The 13,456-nt window shown below is 37.1% G+C and overlaps 1 protein-coding gene across 4 annotated transcripts in view; it reads right to left on the bottom strand.

The window, feature by feature from the left end:
* KHDRBS3 (KH RNA binding domain containing, signal transduction associated 3) overlaps positions 1-13,456 on the bottom strand; it is a 94,245-nt gene that overhangs the window by 44,456 nt on the left and 36,333 nt on the right. For all 4 annotated transcript variants that reach the window (XR_007158627.2, XM_013192648.3, XM_048049474.2 and 1 more), the window contains exons 3-5: positions 12,931-13,047; positions 9,451-9,597; positions 2,957-3,096 (exon numbers count right to left, since the gene is read on the bottom strand). Coding sequence is in view for 3 of the 4 variants with exons in the window: in XM_013192648.3 (XP_013048102.1) it covers positions 2,957-3,096; positions 9,451-9,597; positions 12,931-13,047 (404 nt within the window). In the remaining variant the exon portion in view is untranslated. The remainder of the gene's footprint in view (positions 1-2,956; positions 3,097-9,450; positions 9,598-12,930; positions 13,048-13,456) is intronic.

The following is a 13,456-nucleotide window of genomic DNA, read 5'->3' as shown; positions in this document are numbered from 1 at the left end:
GTGGTGGGTTTTTGATAAATAGGGGATTTATCATAAGATTAAATAAATAGAACACACTGAACATACCTGGCTTAATCAACATCTACAGATGCTTTTGGAGAACATTATCTATGTGTTCCCCAAAATAAGCTATTCTTCAAAAATAAACCAGGTAATTCTAGACAGTATATAAGGAATGACTTAAGTTTAATAAAGTGACTAACAAAGGACAATTGAAGTTGTGAACACATTACAGCAGTGATCCACATCACCTTGTATTACTTTTAATATAGATGACAGCGAATTCTAGCCTACAATATCTGCAATAGCTTTATTTGTCCCTAGATGGAATGACAGGATCCTAACCCTGTATACACACAAAAATTAATCAAAAGTAAATAGAACAATATAAAGAACATGCAAACTCACTCAGGAATACAGATATTTAGCTATTTCTTTTACTGGTCAAGTCATGTTGGCTTTACGAGAATTTTTTTCAATTGATAAACCTGAGGGAAGATCTGTCCTGTTTTGTCAGGCAAGTAATACTTAATAAAAAGTTGATGTTCAGCATAATCCCCACAGAAAATGGCAGAAACGTTGTGATAGCATCTGAAGGTCATCATGTCTAACTGTATTACGAGGGAGGAAAAAAATATGAAAGGAGTCAGCAGTAGATGGAAAGAAGTGAGTCTAAGCCCAAGTTCCGTGATCTCCCCTCACCTCCCCAGAATATTATTTGGCTGTAGAGTCATGAAAAAAATCAAGGCAAATAAGTCTTGAGCAATCCAGAAACGCTGGAATAAAAATTATGCTGTCAAACCACAACCGCTAAGAGTTTACTTACCATATATGGGAATGCCTGTGTACAAGCTAGAATTTTGTATGAAAGCACAAATATATTAACTTTAAGTGAAATTTTTGTATGGAGCTGAACATACATATAACAAGTCATCTTAAAAGAAGGCACTTGTTAAGGTGCATTATCTCCAGTTTCAAGATGCCTGATAAGGAGTAAGAAAAGGCATAAATTAGTAGTTAAGAGAAACTGTTCAGGAATAATGTAATATAGAAAGGCTTGTGACCTCTAACACTTATATCCTCATTGGGATATGTCAAGTATCAAAGGCTGATACCTTCAAAATATTCTGCAGATTACAGATAGATTGAGTTTTGTAGACCTCATTTTTCCAGTCTTCTCAGACTGACTACTTTGAAGATATTCAAGTACAGTTTCTTAATATGAAAGCTTTGCTTCAGTCTCTCCTACAGGTTTCAAGAATGCTTGTTATCCAAATTGTCTCATCATAAGACAAAGCCTTCCTCTAAGGAAAATATTACTCACTGAAGTCACAGTCTGTGCTAAAAAGAATCAGAGCATTAGAACTGAGTTTGAGACCTTATCCCAACAGCTGTAGTATCTCAGTAGCAATGGCATTTTAAATCTCACTCAAGGAATCTTTTATGTTACAGGAGAACATTCTGAGGGGAAAAAAAGACTTAAAATTTAAGAGAAGCCTTAAAGTAAGAACATAAACCAACAGTCTTACAGTTTTCTTTAGATCATATATGAAAATAGAGTGGACAAAAACAATTTTTAGCTGTCATCTCCAAGTCAAATGCCAACATTTAAATTTACCCTGAAGACTGTTCAAGAATATGCCAGTGCAATGAACTACAAATGACAGCTACAGAACAGCATTCATGTCTTACATGCATGTTTGCAAAATTAATTTGAAATCCAGAGGATGGAAGCATGAGTGTGAGAATTTTAACTCTGAAAAAGTTAAGAACACATGTACTACATAATTAATAGTGGAAATTACCTATGAGGAACTTTAGTGATAGATAGGGGTGCAAGACCAGAGTAAACAACCATATTCTGTATCACAAAAATACTAGCTTAAGGACACATGAGAAACAAAACCATGGAACAGAACTGCAAGTGTCTGTACTAAGCCCTGACATCTGTAGTAAGTAAACCTGTTACAGGCATCTACACAAAAATTGAAAACAAGATATTTAACTGAAGTCTAACATGCTTAATCTGAGCTAAAACACTTCAAAACATTATTTTGGGATTTTAAAAGCTGAAATGTTAGTTTCAGGCTTGCATTAATAAAGAAACATAGCTACAGCTGAAGGAGGACAGTTTACCAGAGAAAACTGTTACACTTAGCTGCTGCAGTCACAATCTTTCTGTACTGTAACAAACTGTTATGCACTTTATTTAGTTTTGTTTTCACACTTCAGCACTCAAAGGACCTGAAGCTGTCATCTCAGTACTTCAATGAAGATAGGGGATGCTAGAGTAAAAATAAAAGATCTCCTGTGTCAAGAAAAATAAGGCAAAAGCAGCAGTAAACTTGTCTATTCCTGAACCAAACAAAAGCCACTTTTTTAATGAAAAATGTTCCACTGAGATAAGCTGAAATCTGAAGTCTACCTCCAAAACATTTCTATAACACTTTTTATCACAACCCTGAAAGCCCACTATAACAGTGAAAATGGAATGTGTATGTTAATATGTATTATTGTATTATATATTATTCTAGAGAAATCACTATGAAATTCCTACGTAAAGGCAGGACAGTTTTTAGCAGTTTTTCAAAAGCTGTGAACTCCACAGGGTCAAGAAGTAGCCTCTACACGTACCTAAAGAGCAGATGAAAGTTAGTAGTCAAGCAAGTGCTCACAGTAAGCCTGAACATCTTTTATGATGCATAGTGTTTCTTAAAACCTAACTTCCAAGTTTCATAAGACAAATTTCAGTCCATTGTTAATTCTTAATTCGGTCTAAACTGATTAGACTGGCTTTGAAGAATCAAGGTTTCCCTTTTTTTCTTATTTTGGGATCTTTATTTCACATTTCCTACTACTGTACTTGGAGGTTTTTATTATTATTTGTTAACGTTTGAAAGAATAAGCTTAAAATATACACATTCAAACAAGAGACCACTGCAACTGAGATATTCACCTGGACAAAGCAGGAACTGGTACTCCTCTTGCACGAATAGATGGTTTTCCACGAACTACTGGAACTTCTGCGTTTTCTGAACCACCATTCAAATATGTTAATTCTTGAAGCTGTGCCTGTCTGATTTCATCATTGTAGTCCTATAACAGAGGGGGGGGACAGAGGTAGAGAGAACAAGTTGTTCAATCACTGTACAAAGTTAGAATCAGCAAATGCTACTCCTAAAAAGGCTTCCTCCTAAGTGAAAGAAGTCAAACGTCCCATTGAACAGTTTAATAAACAATGTTACAGGCATATTATTCAGTCAAAATTTTCTAAAAGAATTCTATGTATTGATTGCAATTTTTGTTCAGGTCATGTTTTTCTTTCCCACTGATTACCTCCAGATACCTTTACCACTGAAAATGACGAAGTTAAAGTGATGTAGATGATAGTGTAGATGATAGGAGAAAAAAATCAAGGTCCCATATTCTGAGCTGAGATCTAGTCTTGAGTTGTTTCAGATGGATAGCTCATTAAAAGCAGAAAAAATCTACTGCCTTGCAGTGCAAAGTAGTACAGAAGAATGTACTGTTGAGAACAGCCCTCATGAACAAGGAATAAATTATACACCTACACTTAAATTCAGGAGTTAAGGAGAAAATAAACACAAAATCCGCTCACTTCAAATGTGCACTCATCTCAAAAAAAGAGTTCCAAAATCTTCAATTCTATAATATGCAAGAATGAGCAAGCTGAAGACATATGATTTGTTTCTTATTCTGTAATAATCTTTGCTCAAGGTCTACAGAAAAGAAAGCTGAAGTAATTTACATGGAATTAATATGGTACTTCTCAAATACACAAGAGCCTTTTCAAGGGACCTTGAGCCAACCTCCAAAACTGGCACATCACAGTAATAAATACCACAATGAACTCGGTTCATTTTATTTTCCTGTCACTTCCCCCCCACACTTAGAATGAGCCAAAATGAGCCAAAGAATGAATCTGTCAATCTGTCAAGGTGAATCGAAGAATACTTTGAGATCTGTATGTACACCTTAAGTATCAAAATACTGATAGATCCTCTAATAAGAATGAAGCAATGCTTCTGATAAAAACGCTCTCACCTTCCGCAAGTCCACCCATTTCAAGGAATGGAGGGTTGTCTAAGTACTACCTACTTTACAATTTACTTTACAATTTTTTTAATGAAAAAAGATCTTTACCTCTTATCAGAGATCTGATTTTTATTACATTTATGCACTATGAAAGTATCAAAAAAACATGTGGCAGCCTTGCACCAGACAACTCATTCCAAAACAACACTGCATTGGAAGATTAATACTTCTGGACAATTAAACCTTCTATGAATTCAAAGATCTCAATTATCCTTGAAACATTCTGCTTCCCCTAGACTTCCACAAACAGAAATACCAAAGTTTTCCTTTAGATGCTATTTATGAAAATACCTACTAAGTTAAAAAAACTGGGGCACTATACAAGCATTTTGCCTTTTTTTTTTTTAAACAGGCCCTGAAACTCACAACTGCTTGAGATCATTCTCTATTTGTTGCTTGGTTGCTGATGTTAAAGAGGAAGAAGTCTAGAAGACTGAATCAATTATGGTGTTCCAAACTGCATATCTGAAGCTTTTTGAGAAACAGATTCCATTTTAAAATAGAGCTTGGACCCAGCACAGTCACACCACCAGGAGTAGACTAGAAAGAGGCAATAAGCACAGTTCTGACCAGCTACTGAATAGAAACACTATCTTTGTACTTTGTTTTTGGACCAGAGCTGGCAACAAATTAAAAAAATCTATGTAAGGTACAGAGTAAAGAATTTTGATCTTGAAATAAAATGTTAATGAACTGTTAAAACTGCACCAGAAACACAATATTCAGCTCCCAAAGTTCTCACATAGCATACATCACAGATGACCTTAATGACTTCTGAGGAGGCTGTCTTGTGGAGAATTAGGCTCCTAGAAATATATCTTCTATCATACCTTCTATCATTATTTGATATTAATTTATTTTCTTAAAGACATGTTTAGTGGCGACCTAAGCATGTTGGGTCATTTTCCTTCCTGGTGCTTTCTCCTTTTCCTGCAACATACTACTAGATATAAAAGCAGCATTAGTTACAGACAAGGACTCCATCTTTTAAAGGCACAGATCAGAAGAGAGGGTCCTTATCACAAATGCCAGAAACAGCAGTAAGATACAAATTGATGGGCCTGTACAAGGAAATAATACAAGTAGCCATGATAAGCAACAGTGTTAATCCATTAGACTAAAATGGATTCTTTAATTAAAGCTAACAGATGTTCAATTTATGAATACCCTGCTGGAAAACATTGTCTCCTCAATTTGGAAGCGCAATCATCCCTTTTCTGCACTTAGATGGATATGGAAGCCTCTCAGACTGCACTCCTCCCCTTTAGAGTTTAGGCAGAGGCAATGGTCAAATGCATTTCAGTCAAATGCTGATGGTGAACCTGAAGCAAGCAAAGGTTCTCTCATTTTACAGAACATTATCCATCTTGTCTTCCTTGACGGCCTTCTCTGAACATGGAGGATGACCCCAGGTGCAGAACTTGGCACTTTCTGTTAAAGTCCATGAGATTCTTGACTACCCACCTCTCGAGACTGCCCAAGTCCCTCTGGATGGCAGCACAGCCCTCTGGTGAATCAGCCACTACTCCCACTGCACACAGGATTGGGTGTGGGGAAGAGGGAAGGCAGCAGGACAAGGTTAAGGGGGAAATACCCAGCTTTTTGTCCATCTGACAGAATGAATTCTGGGATGGATTAATGCCAAGCACAACATCCACCAATCTAGCAGTCAAACAGGCAGAGAGTCTCTTGCCAGAGTCTGGCAAGAATAAACAGACTGTCTAATCTAAAGCTGAAGAGAATATAACAAAAGGCAGGTAAGAATCAAGGCAACTTGATAAGCACAGCCAAAAAAATTGTCACAAGCTTTTATGTCTTGCTTTCAGTTATACACTGCTGCAGCTGCTGACCTTCAAGTAAAGGTGAGTAAGGGTGCTTGTTTGTGGATCCAGAAAGATTAGAGAAGCCTGTAGCATTTTTGCTTTACTCAGCTACAAGGATATTTTGTATTTTACACTCCAGCATCAAATGCTATTGTATACTCAGCCTGATTTAGAAACTGATTTTGGAAACTTCCACAATGTTCATGAATCAAGATCAGCATCTAGTGTTAGAAGGCATAGTTAGCTTGTACTGTGAAGAACACAAATTAAGGTCAGGTACTGAGAGCAGGACTTCTTGCTTCAAAGAAAATTGATAGTTTGCTAAGAAAGCCACAGCAGATCTTCCAGGAAATAAAATCAAATTGCATTTGGCTGCACTTAACCCAATATTGTTTCTAGAGAATACAAAGCCAGTCCTTATTCCTTCATGGAGTTACTGCTGCAAGGAAGGGGCAGAAGAGATTACAGCATTTAGAACCATTGTGATAAGATTACATTTGAAAAGCCGAAGGGAAATTAAGACAGTGTTGACTTGATCTCATATTTCAGAGGAGATTATGCAGTTCAGCTCAGTACAATAAAGGCAGCAATCAAAAAAGTGAGTAGGAAAAGTGTCTAACCAATAAATGGAATTGCTCATTATCAGACTAATTCTGCTGGCTTAATTGCAGTACAGTAATGACTAGATTTTGATAAGCATATTTATTACGACATTAGGTGAACTAAGCTCAATGAAGAAATAATATTGTGTGGGAACCAGACATTCACTAGAAATCCAGATGTAAGTAAACGCATTTCTTGTCAAATTGTGTGCATTTTATCTAAAAACAGATGTTTGCTCACTAGACTAGACAATGCAACTCCCTTATCTCATACTGAAAAGATATTTAAGTCTTCACACAATCATGAATCATGTAAATACAGTAAACATGACAGTCCAGCATTCCTACAAGTTCTGCTGGGTGTCCCTACATAATCAGTTCAGATGTAGGAACAGTGGTATGTTTATTTAGCTCTCATATACATCAAAAAGAAAAGCTAGTTTGAACTTGTTGACAAAGTTATGATGTAATGCTTGATTTAGAATTAAGAGAAGATAAATCACAATCACAGAATGGTTGAGGTTGGAAGGGAACTCTGGAGGTCATCTGGTCCACCTTCCCTGCTCAAGCACAGACACCTGACACCTAGAGCAGGTTGTCCAGGACAATATCCAGATGGCTTTTGACCATCTCCAAGACAGACTCCACAACCTCTGAGCAATTTATTTCAGTGCTCCATCACACATACAGTATAGTAAGTTCTTCCTGATGTTCAGACAGATCCTCATGTTTGTGCCCATGGACTCTTGTTCTGAACTTTGAACACCACTGAAGAGAGCCTGGCTGTCCTCTTTGTACCTTCCCTCCAGGTATTTATGGACATTGATAAGATCCCCCCAATCCTCTTCTTCTGGAAACTCAGTACATTCCTTAGGACTTGAACTGTCTTAATGCACGTATTTTATAGTATATTTAGCATCAGGATATAGTCCTAAATGAAACTCCTGGTTATCACTGCTTGCCATGCATTAGTTCATGTTATGGAGTATCTAGCACTTCATCTAGCTATAGACTGGAAATTTTATACAGAAGGATACTGTGAGAAACAGCATCAAAACCTTTATTGAAATTTAAAATGATCACATCAGCTGGCTTCCCTCATCCAACCAGGCAGGTAATCTTGTCATAAAAGGAAATTCCCTTCATGAACATGTTGGCTGTGACCAGTGTCCTCATTGTCTTTCAGGTGTTTCTCAGTAACTCCCACAATAATCTTCTCCATAATTTTACCAGGCACTGAGACAAGGCTGCCAGGCCAGTAATTACCAGGGTATTATTTCTTGCCCTTCTTGAAAGTGTGGCCAACATTTACCTGCTTCTAGTTGACTGGGAACTCTGCCAGTTCATAGAATCATAAAGGTTGGAAAAGACCTCCAAGATCATCTAGTCCAACCATCACCCTACTACCAATGTCACCCACTAAACAATGTCCCTAAGAACCACATCCAACCTTTTCTTTAACAGCCCCAGGGACAGTGACTCCACCACCTCCCTGGGCAACCCGTTCCAGTGCCCAACCACTCTGAGAAGAAATGTCTCCTCATTTCCAACCTAAACCTCCTCTGACACACACAACTCGAGGCCCTTCCCTCTAGTCCTATCACTAGGTATCTGTGAGAAGAGGCCGACCCCCAGCTCCCCACAGCTTCCTTTTGTTGTAGAGAGCAATAAAGTCTCCCGACCCTCTTCTCCAGACTAAACAGCCCCAGTTCCCTCAGCCACTCCTCATAAGTTCTGTATTCCCAAGAATGTTGAAAAATTTAGAGAGGTCTCATGACATCAGCCAGCTCTTTGAGTACCCTGGGATGAATTGGGCTCCACAAACTTACATGCATCCAACAAAACCCACGCAAGTTCAGAGTTGACTGGGTGTTTGTTCCCATGGTCATGTTCCTCCAACTCAGGGCACATTTTCATAAGAAACTAGTTTTCATTCAGAAAGAAGCAAGTCAAAACAGCCAAGGAGCACACAGTCAACTTGAGTCACTTGGGGACTTCCAGTTTCATGAATCTAGACTAGTGCAATATAAAAACCCCAAAATATATATACTAGTGATGTCAGGTCATCAGCACCAACTGCTTCACCCTAGAATAGAAACTGCAGCTGTACTCCTAGAAGGCTGTAGCAGCCATACAGCAACACACACCAACTGGTTCTTACACACCTGTACCAACTTACTCAACATCTGTGCTACCGTCACTCAGAGTTATACACCTTAGCAAAGTTCCCTCACTGAAGTCTCCCACATTTCCGGATCTGATACTAATCAAGAACACCACTTGTATAACATTATCAGCACCTTATAAAAAGAAACCAAGATCACTATACCTTGAGCATGCTTTGCTTTCTGATTTTGTTCATTTGATAACCAATAAATACAACATTTACTGTGGAACTAATACAGTTAGGACCTCTGCACACAGTTAACGCTACCTCAAGTGCCCAAGCTTTATTTCATAAAGATTTCCATATTTTACACTTTTATAATTTTTGAGCTTAAATATTTTGCACATGACCAGCTAACAAAAATAACATAGCTCTTATCATGACATGAGAGTTCACCTCAACAGTTACACATTCGTATAGTAGTTGCCTTATCAAAAGGAAAGGACTTATACACACTCTTTTGAAGGTTTTTCAAGGTAAAGAGAATGAAGCAACATGACCTGACCAATATTATACAGTAAGTTGATTTTAGAGACTAAAGAACAGTCTGGAGAAACAGTTGTAACTTGTGACTTTTCTATAGAAAAATATCACAGTACACATGAATTAAAAATGATTTTTCTTGGGAGTATCAAAATATTAGGATAAGGACTAATGAACAATAAGATCAAACACTATGAATTGATTGTTCTGCAAAACTGTTACTTGGACCAAAGTCTAACAAAGGAACAAAAATACTAACAGGGATGAGAAACTTCTTGATTTCTTCCAATGCATGTCCCATTCTGGCATATGCTTCTGCTGGTGGAGCAAAAACTTCAATTAAAACATGCAGGTCATCATTTAGGTGGAAGTATTTTGCCTCTCCACTTTTTCTCAATTCTTCCTCCTAGGAGAACAGAAAAGAGTTGGAGTTGTTTTCTCACCTTCTCATTTTAAACATAATACAAGTGTTAAAATTCCTTTGGAGACATTTGCACTTACTGTTTGCTCATGTTTAGATGTCAACTAAAAATACAAAATGTTATGTTTTCCTGACATATTTCAAACAATCACATTTGCTAAAACATCAGAATATTAGTTTACTTAACACTGTGCCTAGTAATCGACAGAATAGGCCTCAGCACTTTCTATCCACATACAGAAATGGCAATACAAGGGAGAAAACTTTTCTATGTGAAACTGGTGAACATGGGGGAAGACACTACAGAGAAACAACAAGAAACTGGAAGTTTCTTAAAAGGTCTTTAGAAACAAGTTTGTTCCAATATTCCACAAGAGCAAGATTTTTTTTGCCAATATTTCCATCTTCATTTCACAGCAGTCCTCAAATATTTCTCATTTTCTCACTGAGATAATGTGATGGGTGCAAGACGAATAAACAAAAAGCTTGGCCAAGTCAAGGGATGTGATTCTCCCCCCCCCTTTACTCCATTCCCATGAGACCCCACCTGGAGTACTTTATCCTACTCTGGGGCCCCCAGCATATGACAGACATGGACTTGTTAGAGCAGGTCCAGAGGAGGGCCATAAAGATGATCAGAGGGCTGTAACATCTCTCCTATGAAGACAGGAGAGGGTTGGGGTTGTTTAGCCTAGAGAAGAAAATGCTTTGGGGAGTACTCATTGCAGCCTTTCAGTATTTAAAGATCAAAAGAGACTATAAGGACCTGAACTGATAGGACAATGAGTAATATTTTAAACTACAACAGGGTAGGAGTTAGAATAGACACAAGAAAGAAATATTTGACTCAGAGGGTGGTGAGGCACTGGCACAGGCTGCCCAGAGAAGCTGTGGATGCCCCATCCCTGGAGGTGCTCAAGGTCAGGCTGGATGGGGCTTTGGGCAACCTGGTTTGGTGGGAAGTATCCCTGCCCATCGCAGAGGATTGGAATTGTATGATCTTTAAGGTCCTCTCCAACCCAAACCATCTTCTCTAGACTACTGCTTTGAGCATTACTGTACCTGAGCACAGCAATAATGAAATTGCTTGTTTTGACACCTGGATTACCAAACAGAAAAAGCAGTATAGTCTGTTTACCTACTGTTCTCATATAGGAACAAATAGAGTTTCTCTCCATATTCAAAGTATTATATCAAACAGGCAAGAGTGATGTACTTCATTATTTGTCAAAAACCAAATTGAAGTTTCAACTAGATTTTCTAAGGAATGCATAAAGTGGTCACATCTAAGAACTTGCCAGCCTTTCTGACCAGTAACTTGACACCAAATTCAATTCTGGGCTTCTCTTCAGTGTAGACTGCTACTCCTTCTCATACAGAGGGAACTACATGGTTATTATTCTCTCATTTGCTTATTCTTTGGACAAGTTTTAATATAGCAGTTCCAAAGTACTAACCCAGAATGTATTAAGATCAAGGCAAACAAAATTAAATCTGTTAGCAAAAGATGGTTGAAACAATTAGCACAGATAATCCAAGCAAGGCTAGAAAAAAAAAGTCTTAAGGTCTCTTGTCCTATTAAGTTTTACATATGGAGCCTCAAGCTGGCTGAGCAGTGCCTCCAAAGAACTACAGATGAATGCAACCTATTTTAGGTTATTAGCAACAGGATACCTTTGTGGCACCAGTACTTTCTTGCACACATTCCACAGATTTGAGTACTGGAAGTAGCAATTAGTTGTAATTAATGGTCTGCTTAAGTTCTAAATGATGCTCTCATGCATTTTAAGAACTACTCCAAATAAAGATATACAATCTATTCTACCCTTATTATTCTAGTGTCTACGCCCTATATCATCCCTTGCAAAAACCCTATCAGACTCACAATTGTATCAACCTTACTCAAATATTAATTGCATTAAAATTCTCTGCAAACAGTTCTCCAACCTGTAACAAATTTATAGCCACTTAATTTAAAAAAGTTTAGTTCAGCACATTTGGCTATCATTTCAACTAGGGAAAAGTCAAATAAAGATATGAACAATTATTTCATTACCAAAAGAAACATGAAAAGTTCAAATGATTCACATAGAAACCTTTAAGACTCCTCCAGGGTTGTGGGTTTCAAGTTAGGATATGAACTTTTCAACCTAACCTTTTGGTTTTAATGTGGAAAAACCTTTCTACTGCAGAGCTATTAGAAAAACTCAGGGGGTGGAGGGCTTTCTATTCCATGACATGCATTTTGATATAAAAGCATGTATGGTAACAGAAGAATGTCAGTTCAACACATTCCACAAGAACTGAGAAGTTCACCATATGTCATTTAAAAAAGTATTTAGAGCCTGACTATTTGTAAAGATGTTTTAGTAGGAAATTGAGTTTACATTTTTTAAGTTTACCTTTTTTTCTTTTCTTCTCTAGTCAAACCAGTATATAGTCTTCAAGTTACTAGCAACATAGGTTTTTTTCACTACTAACATGTGCTCTAAAATTAGTTGCATTTTCTATATTATAGATGAAAAACTAACAGCTCCCATTCCAAATAAACCCTTTTTTCATATTTTCAAGCCTTTACTATAGGAGAATACATTTTATAAAATTTTTATAGTTGTATTAAATGAAAGCTATTAATGTTTTCAAGAAGGAATTAAGATTAGTTCTTAATTTAGTTGCACAGAAAAATCAAGTCTTTTATGGACTCTAATCAAATTTGACAAATACACTATAAGTCATAACATTTACTTTGCTTATGGAGAGATGTACTAAAAATTATATGTCAATTAAAGGAAATTCCTTCCAATGAAAGCCGCAAATTGCCATTTGCTTAAGCTGCATAAATCATCCTCAGTCAGGGTTGTGATTTTTTTTCACTTGTATTTAATCTCCTTTCATCAGCTGTTTTCCTCTTTGTCTATAAAACTAAGTGTTATTAAATGTCAAGTTTAAATGTTACAAGCTATCTTCTGTGAAAATCTTTGACTATCTGTAAGTCACTTTCTTTCAAAGGTGAAAACACTTGGGCATTATTCATTATAAGTGGTATAAGACTGATCTAGGACAGACCACAGTTACTTCCCAGGGGACTCTAGTTTGGGGACCAAAAGTACAGCTTATGATAGCCTCAAAATACTGGTCATGAGAATAGACTCCTCACAGAAAACAGACACCATCTGAATCTAATGAGTACAAGCATAACCTATGTTTATTTGCTCTCAGACTTTGCTACACGGTTTGCTTACTTCTACAAGAACATTTGGAAAAAGTTTAAAGATTCAGGAACCTTAACCACTTTCCAATAACATATTCAGATCTTACCTTTGTTTTGTCCCTCATAGAACCTTTCCCCAAAATAGACATTTTAGTTAGTGTTTCTTCCTGCAAGCGCTTTAGAGAATTGCCACGTGGACCCAAAAGCTTTCCCACAAAGTTGAACTGTAAGAAAACAGACATTAAGACCATTGGATTTCTAAGCACAGAAACAAGCAAAATGGAGTACACTTTGATAGAACAACTTTTTTGTTTTAGGTGCAATTATTAAATTATGACAGTTGAGTACAAATGTGTTGGACAAGTTAATAGCATGTTAGTGACTCTACCAGATGCCAACAGAAACCTAGAAGTATCTGAACTCAAAGAACTTTGAAACAGCATAAAAAAAAGTGTCACATTCAATGCTGAACAGATGTGCTCAGTCAAACTGTGATTCAGTTTTTCAACAGTTGTTATCAGGTACATAACCATAAAAACAAAACTGGCAGCTATTTCTCACAGATGCTGTAGCAGCCAACCACAGCTTTGAAGACAAAATCTGAATTGCCTTATGCTGCCTTTAAGATTTATG

The sequence above is a fragment of the Anser cygnoides genome, chromosome 2 (genome assembly GCF_040182565.1).
Source record: "Anser cygnoides isolate HZ-2024a breed goose chromosome 2, Taihu_goose_T2T_genome, whole genome shotgun sequence".
NCBI lineage: Eukaryota > Metazoa > Chordata > Aves > Anseriformes > Anatidae > Anser > Anser cygnoides.
The sequence above is the reverse complement of the archived record's forward strand: the minus strand, read 5'-3'. Positions and strand labels throughout refer to the sequence as shown.